The sequence below is a fragment of the Chionomys nivalis genome, chromosome 12, assembly GCF_950005125.1.
Source record: "Chionomys nivalis chromosome 12, mChiNiv1.1, whole genome shotgun sequence".
Classification (NCBI taxonomy): Eukaryota; Metazoa; Chordata; class Mammalia; order Rodentia; family Cricetidae; genus Chionomys; species Chionomys nivalis.
In genome coordinates, this window is record NC_080097.1 from 52,335,954 (window position 1) to 52,355,131 (window position 19,178).

General features: G+C 49.0%; 1 protein-coding gene across 3 annotated transcripts in view; it reads right to left on the minus strand.

The window, feature by feature from the left end:
* The window catches only part of Spata13 (spermatogenesis associated 13), a 129,397-nt gene that overhangs the window by 9,188 nt on the left and 101,031 nt on the right, over positions 1 to 19,178 (minus strand). For all 3 annotated transcript variants that reach the window (XM_057786343.1, XM_057786344.1, XM_057786345.1), the window contains 5 exons: positions 7,623 to 7,759; positions 6,313 to 6,492; positions 5,806 to 5,991; positions 3,543 to 3,722; positions 1,872 to 2,104 (listed from right to left, as the gene is read on the minus strand). In XM_057786343.1, coding sequence (XP_057642326.1) covers positions 1,872 to 2,104; positions 3,543 to 3,722; positions 5,806 to 5,991; positions 6,313 to 6,492; positions 7,623 to 7,759 — 916 coding nt within the window. The remainder of the gene's footprint in view (positions 1 to 1,871; positions 2,105 to 3,542; positions 3,723 to 5,805; positions 5,992 to 6,312; positions 6,493 to 7,622; positions 7,760 to 19,178) is intronic.

The following is a 19,178-nucleotide window of genomic DNA, read 5'->3' on the forward strand; positions in this document are numbered from 1 at the left end:
GCCACGGCCTCATGGTGATACAGATTAATAGAAATGGGTTAGTTTAAGATGCTAGCTAGGAATACACCTAAGCTATTGGACAAACCGTATTGTAATTAATAGTTTCTGTGTGATTGTTTGGGTCTGGGCAACTGGGAAACGAACACGCGGTCTCCATCTACAAGTCACTACTATGAGACCTTCAGTAGTTAGTGTTTAGCCTCTACAAACTGAGGTTCTCCTGACTTCCTTATTTTTCTCCACTAAGCTCTTCTGATAGCCACATCCAAGACAGAAAGATCCTACACAGTTGTCTTTCTCTTTTATTCATTCCAACAAACCTCTTCCTCCTTATTCCCTTGGGGGTCTAATTCTTTAAGCCTTCACCCTAACTAGGGTCTGTTCAGTAGCCCCCACCACTTTGATCTTCTGCCTGTCTCTGCCAGAGGCTCAGGACAGAAGTGAGCCACTTTCCAACTCTTCAGGGGTCACTCTCACCCTTACCCAGACTCACCCTCCTCCATTCCTCTATCCAGTTCCATTTGCTGAACCCCAGTTACCCATTGCCAGCTACAGTCTAGCAACGCTGAACCGAAGACTCTAACAATATACTGCTGTAACTGTTACCTTAGTAGTTACTGTTAATCTCTTACAGTATCTTATTTGTAAATATCTTTTCCTTTTGAGACAGAATTGTATCTGTAGTTCAGGCTATTCTAAAACTCTATGTAGCCCAGGATGGCCTTGAACCAACAGCAATCCTCCTGCCAGTTTCCCAAAGTGATGAGATTATAGGTGTGAGCCACTATGAGCAGTTTTTATCTTTTTATAGGTGTGTATACATCAGGAAAAGACTATGTGTATATATACACATATACACCTACATACACATGTGGGGATGCAGTTCTGCTCATAGTTTTAGGTATCCCCTGGGATCTAGAAACAGATCCCCCCAAAATAAAGGGGACTGCTGTAGTCTTATCTATTTCTTTCAAAACTAAAAACTGATTTACCACTAAATAACTACAAAGGTATTAACATAATATTTGTAAATTGTACCAAATAACACCTAAGTGAAAATTCCTGTGCAAAGTGTGATGTGCTTGCCTATAACCCTAGCAGGAAACAGGTAGGATCGTGATGAACTTTGGCTATATTTCAAGATCCATCGGGGGCTGGAGAGATGGCTCAGAGGTTAAGAGCATTGCCTGCTCTTCCAAAGATCCTGAGTTCAATTCCCGGCAACCACATGGTGGCTCACAACCATCTGTAATGAGGTCTGGTGCCCTCTTCTGGCCAGCAGGCATACACACAGACAGAATATTGTATACATAATAAATAAATAAATATTTTTAAAAAGATCCATTTCAAAAAAATCCAAATGCAAATTTAAATTAAACAGCAATGACAACAAAACCAACCCTCCATGCACTCACAAAACCAGCCTAAGAATTCTTTTGTATAATGGGCAATGGTGGTGGTCTTGGGAGACAGAACTTGGAAGACAGGCAGAGGCAAGCAGATTCTGTGAGTTTGAGGCCAGCCTGGTCTACAGAGTGTGTTCCAGGATAGGCTCCAAAGCTACAAAGAGAAACCCTGTCTCAAAAAACAAAAACAAACAAACAAACAAAAAATTATTTTGCTTTTCTATTTCTGGATTTCACAGAATATCTTCCTATATCTTGTTACAGTGATAAACACTGTAAACGTCTGAGAACTTCATCCATGAAGTTCAGTGGCAGAATGGCAAGGCTACCGCACCACCACCACCAGTACCATCAGCACCACCACAAGGACCCCCACCCCCAGCACCAGCACCAGTACCGTCTCTGCCAGAAGCATCAGGCTGGCTGGAGCTCAGTCTCATGGTCCCTGGGCGGCCCTTGTCTCACCTGTGCTCCTGTGTGGTGTACTTGAGCAGCTCGGCCAGCTGCAGCGGGTATTTGCAGATCTTTTGCACGGGCGTGAGGAGGAAGCCATCCAAGGCAATGTCGATCATCTGCTGAAGCAGGCGGCAGGCCTCGAAGAAGTGCCGGTACTTGCTCTGCTTCATGAGGTTGGACAGCTCCACGCAGGCACCCGGGTGGTTGTTGCAGTACTCAGAGTAGATGGCAAAGCCCTCTTGCTGGAAGGGAAGGCAGCCTTGTCAGTCAGTGGCCCTGAGCCATCTGTGAGGACACTCCTGGAGAAGAGGGAGGACAGGCCAACACCCCAAGGGCAATGCACGCTTGGCAGTGGCTTTCGCGCCTGGTCAGTAGGAAGCTCATTTGTGGGTGGTTGATAACTGGGTTTTCTTTAAGGGTGGGTAGAGGGATCGGAGACCCTACCCCCTGGGTGCACTCCAGTCCAAGCCTACGGCAGAGGGGGACCAATGCTCTGAGGTCTGGCTCTCCATTCTGGTCCCTTCCTTCCAGTTATAAACTCTGGCTTGGAGGTACCACATGCTGCTGGCACACTGCCTAACCCTTGGGCCTGGCTTCCACGTGGTACTCCTTCTCCAACAGAAAGGCCGCTGCCCACTTCCCTTCTCGCAGACTTCTCATTCTGAGGTGCAGCCACACTGCTGCCCTTCTCTTGCTGCCTGCTCTCCTGGGCTTGGAGCTGCACGCTTTCCTCTGCCCCCTATTCCTCAAGACTGGATGGACACCGCTTTGAAAGCCCTGTCACTGGGTTCAAGCCTACATCCCTGGCCACCGCCTTCCCTCCAGTGTCAGCTGCTGGGCCATGCACCCACGGTTGCCCTTCCTTCCTGCTTCCCCTGCTCCACCATGCAGACTTGGCCCAGCCCCCCATGTGACTTCCCCACCCTGCCTGCTAACTCTACAACGCAGGTGTTGTAGACCACTGCTCTTTGTTGGCACAACCAGCCCTGCCAGACTTTCCTGGAAAACACCCTTTTTAGCAAGGCTCCTTTTCTTGGCTTCTGGGCCAGCACCTGACAGGGCTAACCACGGCAATGAGAGCAGTTAAGTCTCTCTTGCCATTGAGGCCATTCAGCTGCGCATTCTTGCCCTGCATTTGCTTACCCCCAAAGTCTCTCCTGAGCTTCTCAACCACAAGCCTAGGCTGCTCTGGCCACACCGGTCTTTAGTGTCTTGAAGATACCTGGATACTCAGGGAACCATTCCTGCCTGCTTTCCTTTGGAAACACCATGCTCAGTAAATGAAGGCTTATCCACCGCTTCAGCTATAGTTCCCTGCCTCTAGAAAATCATGAGGTCCAGCACCCAGGAAGTGAGGGGACATTGCTGCCACTGTTAGCACTACCTAAACTATTCTCTAAGTAGAGAAATAAAATCTTTAAAATCTTTTATTGTCAGTTATAGTCAATCTAAATAGCAAGGACCAATAACTCATGTCACCACCAGAGAAACTCCGAGGCTGTGTACCATTTGCCTGTGAGCACATGACCTTAGATCACTCACCCTCTAGAAAAGGGAATTCCCATCTACCTAAAGGCAGTACGTGAGCCAAGGGAAGAAAGCTCTGGAGTGTTTCTGGCGGAGGTGCCTTTCTATGCTATTGTCTGACCGGATGGGGTTACTGGAGGGACAGTGACATACGTGCTGAAGAAAGCAGGATCCTATCTCGCTTAAGTGAGGTTCCTCTTTGTTGTACTGTTTCTCAAGGTCTTTCAGAAACTTTCTTTGGAATTTGTAAATGTCTTCGATGTTTCCAAAAATAGTGGCTAGCTGCGCAACCGTGAACATCCCCGTGTGCTTACGACACTGTCGGATATAGCCCTGCAGAGAACAAAAGCAAACGGTTTTATTTGTTTGGAGATACTTGAACAATACAGTTTGTTGTTTCTATTTGTGCTTTGGCTCCATGCCAAGGTCTTGGGCTGAATTTTATTCTATTTTCAGGATAGGGTCTCACAGGTAGCTCAGGCTGGTCCCAAACTTCCAGTCCTCCTGACACAAACTCCTGTGTGCTGGACGACAGGTGTGGGGCACTATTCCTAAGCTGGAGTGAATTTCAATGGGAGAAAATGATTTTTATCTCTGCAAGGCCCTAATCAGACAATCACACATCTACAACTACAATTCACCGGAGATATTCTAAAACCAAAACCAAAGTGAAAAGCTTCACATGGATTTCAAGTTTCCAGAAGTGAGTTTCAAATGGCAGAGCCTAAAAATTCACATTGCCACAGTGTGTGATGTCTGTATGTGCATTCGTGGTTTTGTGGGGGCGCGTGTGCGTTCATATCAGGGTCAGAGGACAACCGTGGGTGCTCTTCCTCAGGCATTGTCCTTTTTGTTTGAGGCCAAGTCCTTCCTGGCCTGGAACTCTCCAAGTAGACTAGGCTGGCTGATCGAAGGGCCGTGATCCACCTGTCTGCACCTACCCACTGCTGGGATTACAGATTAGTGTGCCCATGCCTGGCTTCACGTTGCCTCCTTTACTAGATTCTAATTCTCCAGGCCAGGGACATGGGGGAGGTCAGTGTGTGAAGGCTTTCTGTCAAGCCAGTGTGGTTTTGATCTATCAAACCACAGCAAAGACCCAAGAAAATCCACACCAAGGACTCCGTCCTTACCTGCTTTCATTCCATAGCACAAGTCTGTGCTTCCTCAGTCTGCGTCCTTGTAAGAGGGCTAACTACTCCTTCTTTATGCATGTTGTCAGGGCTGTGCTCTGGCTTGGGACAGTTAGTGACACAGGAAGGAAAGGCTACATGTGCACGGAACAATTACTTCCAAAGTAGCACAACACACTTAAACAGAATAAACAGACCATTTAGTATATAAACCACTTTCTTTTTCATATATGTGGCGAAGTCTGGACATGCATGTGTTGTACATGAGTGTGTTGGTAGGCTTGCCCATTCAGTTATATGTGACCTCAATCACCGTCCACCTTTGTTTTTTGGTGTTTTTTGTTTGTTTGTTTGTTTGTTTGTTTTGTTTTTAGACAGGACCTCTCACTAAACTGGGGCTCACAGTTTTGACAGGATTGCTTGGCCAGAGAGGTCCTGGGACCTGTCCATCTCTGCCTCTGGGATCAGAGACACATGCTGCCGTAGCCAGCTTTTATGTGGATGCTGAGGATCCAAACTCAGGGGCTCGGGCATGTGCATAAGTACGGCACCCCAGTCCCTCAATTCCTCTATTTACTGTGCTGATGCAGAGTGTGAGCTCAGGGTCACAATGTCTGACAACCCTGCCTCTTAACTTCAAGGTTTCTTCCTCATCTGGGATAGGCAACTAAGAGGATGTGTGCCCAGTGAGAACACTGTGGGGAGCTGAGCTGGGCCGGGCATTAGGCCAGTCCATGGTCGGGGCCTGGCCATGCTTAGGCGGAAGCTGTGACTCTCCTGAAACGGCAGCCTGAAGCCACTTCAGTCACCACACTTGTACAGATCAGAGGTGAGCAGTGGCAGGCTATGCAGCCAATTCATCCATGATTGAACTTGTCCTGACTTAAGCTTGACTCTAGCACTGAGCGATCACAGCTGAAGGGGCAGTGCTGACATCAGCATTCAGAGCGACATCGCTCACCTGATCCGGGAACTGAAAGCCAGTTTGGAGGAAACTGCCAGCCTCACATCTATTAATGGCTTGGTCTCTGAAACCAGGACGAAACTACTGAATAACAGCTAGACATGGTGGCCGGTGTCCATAATCCCAGGAATCGCTACACAGTCACACTGTCTCTCTGGCTCTCCGCTACCGTGTCTACCAATTATCACTGAAAACACCAGGGCAACATCACCAAATAGGACCACATTTTTATCTGCATGGAAATGACTGGGCATCCTGTCTAGGGATCTAAGGAGACGCATGGGGTTGGAGGAGGTGGCCGCCTCTGACTGGCACGTACCTCGCAGATGTCCTTGAGGTGCTTGATGTACACGCGCTCGGTGTTCATGATCTCCTGGATGACGTTGGTGCGCATCTGCTGCTGGCTCTCAGGGTGCTTGTGGCGGGCCTTGCTGCTGTCTTCATCCTGCTCTTCCCCATGGGAGCTGCTGCAGCTCTCGGGCAGCTCCTCTTGGTTAACTCGAAGCTACAGGAAACACACAGGAGGCAGGTGGCTTAGGGAAGCGGGGGCAGTAGCAGAAGCAAGGCAAAGACCTCCTCGACGCCTGCTCTCTGTGCCGAGTTATCAAGGCAGGGTGCCTTTGATAAATATCCATGGGCAGCACCAATGCCAAGTAGCTTGTTTGCTTTCATTAAGATCCTCACTATAACCGCCTTACTTCCTACAGGTCCGGCTTATGTGTGATATTAAACACACTGACAAAAGAGCTAGGCCCAGGTGCCTCAATCGCCTCTACAGGTCCCTTCCCAAGAACACCCCCTGGAAAACACAGAGGGCCACACTCACCCTCACAAAGCTCGCAGGGAACCAGGCCTCTTTATCTTCATTCCGGCCCCACCACCAGTCCTTGTTAGAGGCTTCCAGGACCTGGATAACATCCCCAGCCTTGAAGCCCAGTTCCTGGTCATCCATAGTCACATGGTCCCACAGTGCTTCTGCACAGACCACGCTGCCATCGCTGATGAGCTGCAACGGAGACGGGAGAGCAAGCTTAGCATTCAGCCACGTGCTAGGTATGCTTTCTCAGGGTGGCGCGCTGCCTTCTACTCTGTCTGGAAGGGCTTGTGCTGTCCAGGTAAATTAGTCATATGAAATAAGGCGAGGAACACAGCATCAGGTAGGTGCTTGTGACCTGTTCTTAAAGGGAAACTCAGATCAACCTTAAAAAGGTGTCAATACGTGCTGAGGGTGGTGACAACTATCTGTAATCCCAGCACATAGGAGTATGAGACAGGAGGATCACCAGTCCAAGGCTAGCCTGGGTCATACAGCAAGGCTGTCTCAAAAAGCAAAAGTGTTGAAACCTCTTGACTGACAATGGTGCTCCACCGTGGTTAAGTCATCCAAGTCAAAGGGAGCATGTGTTTACTACACCTAGCTGTCGTACGTCAGTGCTTACTTAGCCTTTTGTAGCGAGGCCCAGAATACTCCTACAAGCCCATCTAACAGGAAGTAATCACATAATGAAGTGTAGAGTATCACCTGAGCCACCAAAAGGGGAGTGGAGGGTTAATGCAATGTAATAGGAAGACAACAAAACCTGACTGGGAATAAGGGACACATAGATCATAGCTCTGCCATTTGTAGTAGGAAAATCACTTCACCTTTTCCTCTGAAGTGCTGGAGCTAGAACCCAGAGACCTGTGCACTCTGTGACTGAACTACCCTGCCCTTATGTAAGACAGGGTCTCCGTGAGCAGCCTCTGGAGGCCTTGAACTCGAGCCTCCTGCCTCAGCTTTCAGAGTCGTTGGCATCACACACATACCACCAGGTCCAGTGTGATTCCAAGTCTTTACCTCAGGGTGTCTGTTAAAATACAGACAAGTGTTTTCCTTTTACCTCAGAGATCAGCTGTGAGGAGCACCTGAGACAATGGACGCATTGAAAAAGCTGAGAAGCCAGCCCTGAAGGCCGGCACCCTTTACCTTAGCGCGTACGGGGAGGACCGTCAGTTACAGACGCGTACTGGACAATGACAGAAACTCAGTGTCGAAGACCAGCTAGCCAGAGCCGCGGGCTTCAGGGCACACTAAAAACTAATCAGAGGGCCACAGCCTTGAGAATCGAGTATTTGGTACGTGTGGGATCCCAGTACCTCGTTGATGGCCAGCTGCTCCCCGCCTGGCTGCAGGTACCGAGGGTTGGCCTGGCAGAGCTCTTCATAGCTGAAGTCCTCCTCGCTGCCATTGTCATCCACTAAGGCCGAAGACTCTGCACCTCCATCTGAAGAGACTGCCGGGGAGAAGCCAGAGAAGACATGTTTTCAAAGATGCGGGCATGGGGGCTCGCTCACGCCTGGGATCTCAGCACTCAAGAGGCAAAAGTAGAGGAACAGCGCAAATCTGGGGATACAGCGAGTTCCCAATGAGCCAGGGTGACAGGGCAAGATACAGCTAACAGCAATCCATTTATAGGGTCAAACAGCTGGCCACTAGGAACACTCCTCATGGAAAATGGCCATCTTCTCTCACCCAGAGTAGGGAAGTGTTAGGAAATTCCCTGTGAAACCCTAACCCTGAGGTGGCAGCTGGTGCCAAGGGCAGCTAGAGTTCAGTGCCCCAGCGCCTTTGGCGATACTGCCAACAGTTACTGGGAGTCGAGGGAGAGGGAATTACGTGTGATGTAGTGGGAAATCCACTCCAGAGTGGATATAAAGAATACAGGTAACGGTCAACTACGAGGGTTCATAGCTGGGATTCCTGGACCTGGGCTGAGGCAGGAGGATCACCATGGCTTAGAGGCCAACCTAAGTTACTGAGTGAGACCTCATTTAAAACGAAAAGGAACAGGAACATAATAACGTTCTCAAGCAATGTGTTGATATTCCTGAAGTAAAGAGCGTGAGAATGTCATCACTGTTGATAGTCATGAAGCATAAACAGCGTGAGAATTTCATCACTCTTTAAAACATACTCTTCTACAGCCCATAAGGGAACAGAAAACCAAGGCCAGAGGTGTCCATGGAGTCAGCGTGGGCCGATCTTCCTCTCAGGTCACCGACCCACAAGGAATGGTGCTCAGTATCAGAAATGGAAACTGTGGGCATCTTCACCAGGACAACAGAAAGGGAGCTTCAGATATGGAGGCAGTAGCCAGAGCGAGGGACGTCATGGGTGCTGGAGGAGAACACACACCTCCACTTCACTCAGACAGCATAATTCCTAAATCCACACTAAATATTCGCCTTACACCCACAGAAAGGTGCAGTCTTCACTCCCCAGCAAGGAACGTCTCTTGGCAACAGACAGAGACCAATACAGAAAACCACAACCAATAGAAACATAGAGTTGTGAAGCCCAGTCCCATGAAATCCAGAAAACACTCCTGCACCTAAGGCTCAGGGAACATCGTGGAAGAGGGGTAGGAAGCTTGCTGTGGACCCGTGTTTCCTAGTAATAACCAAGATACACATAAAGTGCCACCAACATGACCACCCAAAATGAGCAGAAAAGGACAAAAAACAGTGGATGGGGAAACCTGTGAGGCCTCACCCCTACATGAAGAACTACAGACAGCTAAGGAATGCCGGGAGTGGGAGATGCAGTCCTCCCCAGGGGGAGCACATCCATTGGTTATCCAGTATCAGACGGTCAGCCCTGCAAACATACACACAAGTAACACTATACAGACTGAACAGGTTGTATGTATGCGTTTAGGAATATAATGTGTATATACACATTAATGAAAAAGTCTTAAATTTGAAAGAGAGCAAAGAGGGGTCTATGGGAGTGTTTGGAGGGAAGAGGAAATTATGTTAATTGTATTATAATATAAAAAAACTTTTAAAAAATAATTGATAAAAATATGGGGGTTCCATTTTGGTCTTCACTTCCAAGGATATCCATTTCTTATAAATATGGTTGTAAAAAAACTAAATGGAAATTTTCAGAAATAACCCCAATGTCTGCCTACTGGCTTCTACTTAAGGTACCACAGAGAGACCCAACACTCAATGCATGCTAGGTAAGTACCCTTGATTCCGACAGTCTATGTTTGTCATTACTGTTGAATTTCTTTATTACTATTGCTCATCTGAACCTTGTGCCCAGAGCACAAAGAAGAAAACACAGCATATGCCAGATTTGGTCTGAGGTTTCACTTATGTACTAGGAGGCTGCACGTTTCTATCCCGGCTGCCCGGACCCAAAATAATCACACAGAAACTATAGCAATTACAACACTGCTATACACAATCACTGCCAGTGATTCAGGCATATTCCTAGCTAACTCTTACATCTTAAATTAACCCATTTCTATTAATCTATGTTTCAGGACATGGTTGTGGCTTACTGGTAAGGATCTAGCATCTGTCTCCTTTGGCAACTACATGGCATCTCCTTGACTCTGCCTACTTTCTCTCTATGTCTCTTCCATCCTGGCTATATTCTGCCTTGGTATAGGCCAAAGCAGCTTCTTTTTTTTTCTTCAAGGTTTTATTTATTTATTATGTATACAACATTCTGCCTCCATGTATGCCCGCATGCCAGAAGAGGGTGCCAGATCTCATTATGGATGGTTGTGAGCCATCATGTGGTTGCTGAGAATTGAACTCGGGACCTCTGGAAGAGCAGCCAGTGCTCTTAACCACTGAGCCATCTCTCCGGCCCCAGAAGCAGCTTCTTTATTAACCAATGGTGAATAAACATATTCACACATACAGAGGGAATCCGACATCACATGTATCCACAAATGTGTCTTCTGTGGCCAGGGGTCCTCTGGGTAAGGAAAGAGGAGAATGGGAAGGCAGGAGACTCCCAGAGCCACAGAAAACCATGAATGCCTTTTGCAGTGTGTGGTCTTATGACTGGTCTCACTACACATAGCCCAGACTGGTCTGGAACTCATATTCTCCTACCTTGGCCAAGAGCTGGGTCATGGGAACGTGATACCAATTGTCTCCTTTCAATGCTTTCAGTCAGGGGACAATAAGTTTGTAGTCTAGGGTCCCTTTACACTGCAAGTTTCAGAAAGATGATTTTGGCAGACTGTGCCACGGGGAGGACTGAATGACTCTGCTGAAACAGAAAAGGTAGGAGGGCTGAGGACAGAGGAGGCTGCTGCAGTGAAGGGCAACAAGGTATCACCCTGGGCAAAGGGGAGCAGAGCCGGTGTCCGTGAGTGTTGGATATCCTGCTCAGGTGGGAAGCAAACGAAGATGAGCTCAACAAGGCTCTGGAAGGACTGGTAAAAGCGGTATCATAGGAAGAAGCAGTGTGGTGTGAAGGAGGCTCCTCTGCGGCAGCCACCCAACCCTGGCTCGCCCCATCCCATGAGCCTAAACTCAACTCAGTTTCTTCCATCAGCATCTGACCTGGCTGGACCCGCTCACAGGTCCATGCTTTCTTGCCTTGCTTCCTGAGGCTGGGGTCCCCTGACACCTGCAAACCCACAGTGTTGCTTTAGCGACCCCACTTTCAGAGCCAGTTCAGAGCCTGTGCCCAGCTATATACACCAGTGCTGCTGAGGCCCCAGATGCTGGTGAGTCCATGAATTCTGGACAAGCTGACGTGGTGCAGCTGAGCTGGACTCTGGCCTCCAGTGGCTGCTGGCTGCCTGCAGCATCTAGTCCCTTCCTCCAAGCCTCAGCTCCCATCCCTGATGGCAATCAGACAAGTTCTGGCCACAAAGTAGTGAGCTGCCTTGGAAGTACCTCAGGGAGTGAGTCAAGGTGTTCCTGAACTTGAACTCTCAGAAACACTCTTAGGAGTTCCTGCGGTGTCCTGAATCTGGTGTCCTTCTGACTCCTCAGGCAAAGGGCAGGCAGCAGGCAGGAGGGCAGGGGTAGCCATAAGGGGTACATGTGCAATGTCAGGCCTCAGCACCTGCAAGCTTCCCCCTCCCTTCAGGGACGAAGGGATGCGGGGGGGGGGGGGGGGGATGAGGAGGCGGGGAATGAGGTCTTGAGGAAGTCAGACCTCAGCTGTCTGAGAAACACACTTGAGGCCACAGGACAGTGTCTGTTCCTTTTCAGTCTTACCTTCCACCCCCCTTCTGTGGTCACAGGCCTTGCAGGTGCGGAGTGGACAGGTGCACTAGTACGTGATCTATTACACAACCCTGTGTGTAAGTATGTGGGATTCTAAGGAAGGAAGCCTTCAGGAAACGAGAACAGGTTTTCTGCATGTGTAAGTCAGCGTCTCAGGCACCACAGACAGCAGTAGAGATAAAAGCCTTTGTGAACCTGAGGCGGGGGTGGGGAGGTGGGGGGTTGAGGGGGTAGTGGGGGTCTGCAGGGGAGATAGCGGCCTACAGTGAGACCTGGTGGGGCTCACCCGGGTTCACAGCTAAAAGGTTCTAACGATCGTGGGGGAGCTGCGCATAGACAAACCCTTGGTCTGGCTGGGGCCCAGGAACCTTTGGCTGTCAGCCAGCAGTGACCTGGCGCTGCCCAACACCACCAGCCCCATTTCTCCTTATCACATTTCAGTGGTGGCTGAGCCAGATTTTAAAAACAAAAAAAGAAGAAAAAGAAAAGAAAGCTCAGTCAGAGGAAAGTCCTAAAAACGACACTTTCTCCCTCAAAGAACCAGTGAACGATGTTGGCCCAGTGAGAACCCTGCCACCCGATCTGCCTGTTGCTGGGAAAATCAGTCTTTTTTTTTTTTTTTTTTACTTTTTTTACTTTTTTTAAGCCAGCAGCTACCATCTACAACCCATAATTCACAGGAGTCTAATATAAGGGATTCACTGGAAAGAGGGCCAGACTTCACAGGAGACAGGGACGCAAAGTGACAAGGACAAAAGGTCAAACGACCTCTGAGCCACGGCCATAAATGCTTACGAGAATGAAGTGGATCATGGGACAGACTCAGCACCACAGTGAGCTCTTGCTGAGTACCACAGAAGCAAGGTGACTTCCATGACCCCAGGTACACTGACTTTGGCTCCTCACCAGCTGACTGGGATGGGCGTGGCTAGAGGCAGAAGACATGTAACATGTAGGGAAAGATGCCTAGAATGATAGCGAGATGGCCAATCCTGGCAGAGAGGACCACGCCAACCTCTCTACATCCATCCCACATGGGTACACAGGTGTAAGCTGCAGGGCAGGTATGATTACATGTCAATTACATGATTACTGCTGGGCCAGCTTCACTTTACGGCTAAAGAACCATAGGCAAAGACACTGGGCCCCTTTCAAGTTGAGTCCCGCCATCTGTAAGGGGAGCAGATTTTCATGTTTTATATACGCCAAGGCCATTCTTCCTCTCCTGCCTTTCACAGCCAACGTGGACTCTGTCTTCCCCTCCAAAGGGGATAAGAACCCAGCCATCTCCCACCTGTCTCCGGACACTAGCCTGGGTCATCCTAACAGGCTCACTCAGCTACCCCTTGCTGGTCTCCCTGCCTGACCCCACCCACTTCCTGTTTCCAGGCAGCAATTACATCACTCCTCATCCAAATTGTGTCTCTGCACATGAGCCACAGGGGAGAGTCAAAGCCCCGAAGTTCGCCACACGCCCACACCCTGTCACCCCGGTTCTGATGGCATCCTGATGTCCCCCGCCCCACATGACACTTCTCTTAAGACTCCTTCTTCTTGATCATCCCATTTGAAAACCATATCTTCAGGCAGAGGCAAGATGATTGCCACAAGTTGAAGGGCCAATCTGAGCTAAGTATGGAGACCCTGTCTCAATCAATCAGTATAAGTAACTAAAAGCATTCTAAAATGAAACTGGGGGCTGGCACAGTGGTAAAGACACCCACAGCGAGGCCCGAGGACCTGAGTTCTATCCCTAGGACTCACATGGTGGATACAGAGAACTCACAAGTTGTCCCCTGTCCTCCAGGTACACATGCATAAACAATGAACAAAATGATTAAAAGGAAACTCTGCGGAGTGCAGCATATTCCTTTACTGGGCGCTGTGTGGTGGGACCTCAATGGCCTATATCTCCTCCCTCCCATTCCAGGGCAGCAACGGCCACCTCTGTGATGCCCGTAACTGGTAACCAGATAGAAAAATCTGTATGACAGTGAACATGGACTGGCACCAACACTTCAATGCTTCTACGCTGCTCTGGGAGTAGCAGGAATTGCTGAACCCTATCCCTGGCTCCCAGTGTTTAACAACAAACCTTCCTTCTTCGCCCTCCACAACCTTAATGATAGCTGTGTCGCTCCTAACCCCTAGGGCTCTTAAGTTCCCAGTCGCGTGGGTGAGGCGTAGATGCTTTATTTCTGCATGTCCTGCACCCCATGAAAACACCTGGTACAGAAGACATTTCATGCTTTCCTAATAGCTAGCGGGGAAGCAAGGTTCCAAGAAGTTGCATAACTGAGCAACACTGTGCCAGGCCAGGCTAGGATGGACACCAGGTCTCCTGGCTCACAGCCCAGCACCCACCTCAGACGATGGCTGGAAAGCCCTGCAGTTGGTCTTCGTCTACGGTAGTCCTTCGTGCCTCCCATCCCATTCCCTACCCGTGCTCTATGCTGCTTCCACGGCAAACTCAAAATCCTGGTCTGAGGCTTTCACAGGAAGCTCCACAGGGTTTGTTTTTTTTTTCTGCAACATCCAAGGCCTCCTGGGATGGATGAAGCCGACTTCATTCTGCTCCAGTGGTGTGGTTGGTGCCAGACATTTGCCGTGAATCATTTTCAGCAGAGCTGAATGCTGCTAATGGGAAAAGCGGACCTGAAAAGCCTGGCATGAGCTGATGTTTGCCGAAGCCCATGCCCACCTCTGTGGGCAACCTCTTCCCCAGCCGGGCCTTGCATCTCTGCAGTCACTCTCTACAAGCCAAGCTGCGAGAGGCTTCAAATTCCTCTGCCATCGATGGGAGTTAGTGAAGGTGACTTGTTAACTCACAGTCATTTTTTGTTAAATAACTAATATAAATTTTCAAAATGTACTTCAGCAAGACTAAGAGAAATCAGAAGAGAATCGCTTGTTTTGGCTGAGTGTTTAGAGACAAGCCTCACTATGTTGTAGCCCAGTTGCTGCCTCCTATCTACCTCTTTTTCCCCGGATGCTGAGATTATACGCATATACCACCACCAACAGCTAAAGGTGTAATTTTAAAAAAACTCCAGCTTAATCCCTTTAAAGCACAGTTGAGCAGTGTTGTGCTGACAGCTATGTATGGACCTCTGGAACTCTTTCATCTTGCAAAACTGAAACCCTATACAAACGCTAACTTCCTTTCCTCCTTCTCTCCCCTGCCCGCTCCTCGGCAACCACCTTTCTATTTCCTGTGTCTGTGACTCTACTTCAGATAAGTTTGTGTTCAGACCCATGCCGTACGAGCCTTGCTGTGGCAAGTGTTTCTCTTAGCATAACACACGCACGGTCCGTCCACGTTGCCCGAGTCAGAAGTCCCTTCTGTCCTAAGGCCATGCGTGCCTCCCTTTCCGGTTTGCTTGTCTGCTTCCATGTGGATGGACACACTGGGTGCCTGCACCTCCTGGCCACTATGAACAATGCTGCCGTCTGCATGAGTGCACGCATCATCACTTTGAAGCCTTGTTTTCAGTTCTTTGGGTTCTGAACCCAATCAGAATAGTGCTGGGGTAGCTCATTCTGCTGCAAGATTTTTATGAGCTTCCATACTGTTTTCTAAGGTGGCTACATCAGTTTACATCCCCGCTGCCAACTCACACGGGCACAGCTAGCTATATAATTTCTTTTGCTGAAAAATTAAGTATGGAAAAGATACTTTTTCTCCATGGGACATTCTATTATTATTATTATTATTATTATTATAACATAAGGGAGCTGGTTCAGTAGTTAAGAGCACTGACTGCTCTTCCAGAGGAGTTGGGTTCAATTCAACAAAACAACTGTCTGTAACTTCAAGATCTGATACTCTTACACAGACATACATGCAGGCAAAACATCAATGCAAGTAAACTAAAAATAAATAAATTATTAAAAACAAAAACAAGCATAGCTACATCACTCCTCACTCTCTGTAGTCCCTTCCCATGTCTCCCAACTCCCTCTCAAATTCATGGCCTTATTCTTTAATTATCATCTTTGTCTCTGTATCTCTCTCTCTCTTTCTCTCTCTCTCTCTCTCTCTCTCTCTCTCTCTCTCTCTCTCTCTCACATACACACACACACACACACACACACACACACACAAAACCACAATATAACCATAACCTTGTGAGTCTGTTTAGTTTGCTCCTATGCACTGATTCGATTTCAGGGCTGACAGCTTGGAATTGTATAACCATTTCAGAGCTCATCCCCTGAGAAAACTAATCCTTCCTCTCTCAGCAAAACAATCCTGCAAATATGGAGTCAGGGCTGCCCAAACCAAAGTCACTTTAAGATACCCAGACTCTCAGGTCTCATCCACCGCCAGGGCAGACAAATTCTATTTCTAAGTACTAGCTAACTAAAGCTTCAGCCTAATTCAGGAAGACCTCTATCTCCTTCTCTCAGTTTTTTGCACTACTGGGGATTGAACTCTGGGCCTTGAGCATGCTAACTGCAAGAGTCTCTACCCTCATCTTTTGATAGGTCTGTGTATCAGAGACAATTCTAGAAGAACATTTTTCAGGAGCCCACCCGTTCCAGAAACACAATATAGTGGCTCACAACACTCTAGTTGAACCACCATGACAGGAAGGTTGTTGAAAAACTTTCAGGAAGGTTGTTTCCCTGGAGTACCATTTGTATATCCAATTGCCTTACACAGTGCCTCGAGAAGTTGGTTTCAGAAGACATGGTCTAACCTCCAAGCCTGTTACCTTCTCAGATGAGGGAACAACCCTCTAGTGGACATCGGACAAACCTCCAGGCAGATGCGATCCTGGAAGGCTGTGTGCTACCTACAGAGAATGGGCCAATGCCTAGGTTCACAAGGCCACTGGTAACGGAGCTGTTATGAACCTAATCAGAAAAGGTGTTGGTTTCTTCAAAGCCAACAAAGAATGGCACATATGCTCCTCGTCAAATCAGCAGGCCATGCTGCTAAACTCTGAGGGTTTTTTTTTTTTTTGGGGGGGGGGTTGGTTTTTCGAGACAGGGTTTCTCTGTGGCTTTGGAGCCTATCCTGGAACTTGCTCTGTAGACCAGGCTGGTCTCGAACTCACAGAGATCCGCCTGCCTCTGTCTGCTGGGATTAAAGGCGTGCGCCACCATTGCCCGGCGTAAACTCCAAGTTTATACTTCTGATGGGGCAGCTGATTCTAAAGGGGAGTTTGGTCACAGCATCAGCACTGGAACCGTGTTTTGTGCCCCCTTCCTGGCCGTACTCGGGAGAACAAACCCATCCGCGGTGCCTGGCATGACTCTTCTCTCGGGGCAAGCAAGACTCTTGCTCGCTGGCTTACTGTTGCACAACGCTGCACAGGGTTTAAGAGCACTGGACTGCCTGGTCCCACGAGCATAGTTTGGGTCCCAATGAGGTCTGGAGCCTTTGCTTTCTCTTCTATAACTGAGAAAAACACCCCTGATGGCACCAACTGAGGTGGGTGGAGGTGAGAAGTACCCAGCTGGAAGGGACAGCCTGTCACCCACAAACTTGTTAATACCCATGCCCTTTCCCAAGCAGACAGCTCCTGGTGGGGATTTCCCCAGAGCTTTGTTTGGGGAAATTCCCGTACTTAGAATAGTCTGTTAAAAACACACACTTCAGAACCCCTCCTGTTGCTCACTCCACTTCCTCCAGGCTGAGATAAGCTATTCCAGCTTCCCCCTTCAAAAGCGGAAATGGCCTCACAGGCAGGCAGCTGTGGTTACAGCTGAAATTGTGGGCCCAGCCCCTTCTCCCAGACAGTCAGTCCCAGGCCACCTCTGTACCCACAGAGGGAACCAGCAATGCCCACAGAGCTGCAGGCAGGGGTACCTGGTCCGCTCTTCCTCAGGGCTCCCTGCCACACTGGAGAATGCTTCGAAAGATGAAGATCCCACCTTTTTCTCTGGCCATTTGAGCCAGAACTGAGGTGGGAGCTGTGTTTCCCGAAGCCTCTCAAATGGCTTTGATGCCTGACAGAACTGAGAGGCAGTGGGTGTGTTCAGGTTACCCTCACACCACAGCACACCTGTGGACCTGCTCTACAATGTGTCTGTGACCTGACCCCACCACTCCATCCACAGGTTGCAGAGCCACGGAAAAGGGCTGCTGCTGTGGAATGTTCCAGTGTTCCTGCTCCGATGGGAGAAACTGTTTTGCTCCTTCCCGCCCAGGAGCAAGCTTCCCTCCCCAAACAGCCCAGAGCTCTGAATCATTCTTTAAAGTCCAGCTGTCTCTTCTTAGCGATTTTCTAGCTGTCTTTCATCTCTGCTTTGATCCCCTACAATAGCCACCTCTTACCTGTGCTAGAACCACATCTGGCTCTCTTCTTTCCAAATACCCCCCACATGTACACAACTGTCTTTCATATCCTGTACCCCATTATTACCGTTCTATTTCAGTTATGTCCACGGCTATGTCTCGCAGACATTAACGACAGGAACTCATTTGTGAGCCGCTGCTGCAGGCTGAACCAAATAAAGCACGAGATACCTTTCACACTCAAGTTTAAACCATTGCTATTATGTCCTGCTGCCTTGAAATCCATTCTCCAGAAACAGTTATCTTGGCATCGGTGGAGCAAACAGACCAACAACAAGATCCAAACAGACCCCAGCAGCAGACATGGTCACCCTCGCTGATAACCTTTCGTACTGACTAAGGATCTTTCAGAAACAGTTCTCCCCATCCCTCTCACCTGTACGTCACATGTCGGGGTGTCCAGAGTTGAGAGGAAGGAGTCCCATCACTAGTGGGCACAGCCATTCCAAAGTTCTAGAGTAGATTCATTTCCCTGCAGATGGCTTGGTAAGTCTTCCGTTTCAACAAGTAAGCTACCAATGAACATCTCCCGTCCAACTCCCACCCCCACCACAGCCAGCTTGCCTGGAGCTCTGCCATCCACACTGGCTCATTGTGCTCATCCGTAAAGTGAATAGACGGGGTGGGATGGGATGAGGCCTGGGTAGCCGGCACCCAGGGTACCTGTCTCTGGGCCAGTAGCCAAGAGGGGCTTGGCCTCTCTGTGCCCTGTAACATGTCTCGGCCTTACCTATGACATGCCCTGGAGTGTGTGCTATCCCCTCAACCAACTGTCCCATCTCCATGGGTCCCTGGTTTTGATGGTGACTGTCTGCATCCATCCTTGCTGGCTGACACACCTGAGGGGCTATCCCTCCTGGATATTCCCCACCACTGACCAGGTCCAACTGCCACCTTGCTGATTGGAGGAATCTATCAGGGAAGCCAGGTTGTATCCAGCATGGTATCCAATACCTAACAAATGTCCTGAATTATCATCATCATCAGCACCACTCATCTATCTAGGAGGAAGCTGTGGCTCAAGATCACCCAGCTGTGGTGGTATATCACGCATATAATCCCAGCCCTCAGGACAGTTAGGCAGAAAGACCCTGAGTTCAGGAATAGACTGAGTAGGCTAAGAGATTCCACCTTAACTAAGGGACCCCACCTTTAAAGACAAAAACAAAACAAAAACTGGAAATAAAAAAATGGGGGTCACACCAAATGACAGGAGCATCCTCCAGCTGACCCTGGGGTTCACTCCCCTCTCCTGCCCTCTTGGAGTGCCCTATGCAGCAATCCACCATGGGGACTCAACTGTTATTCCGAGGAAGCACACTGCTCGCTGGGATTTCCCTTGTGCTCAGGCACAGCAC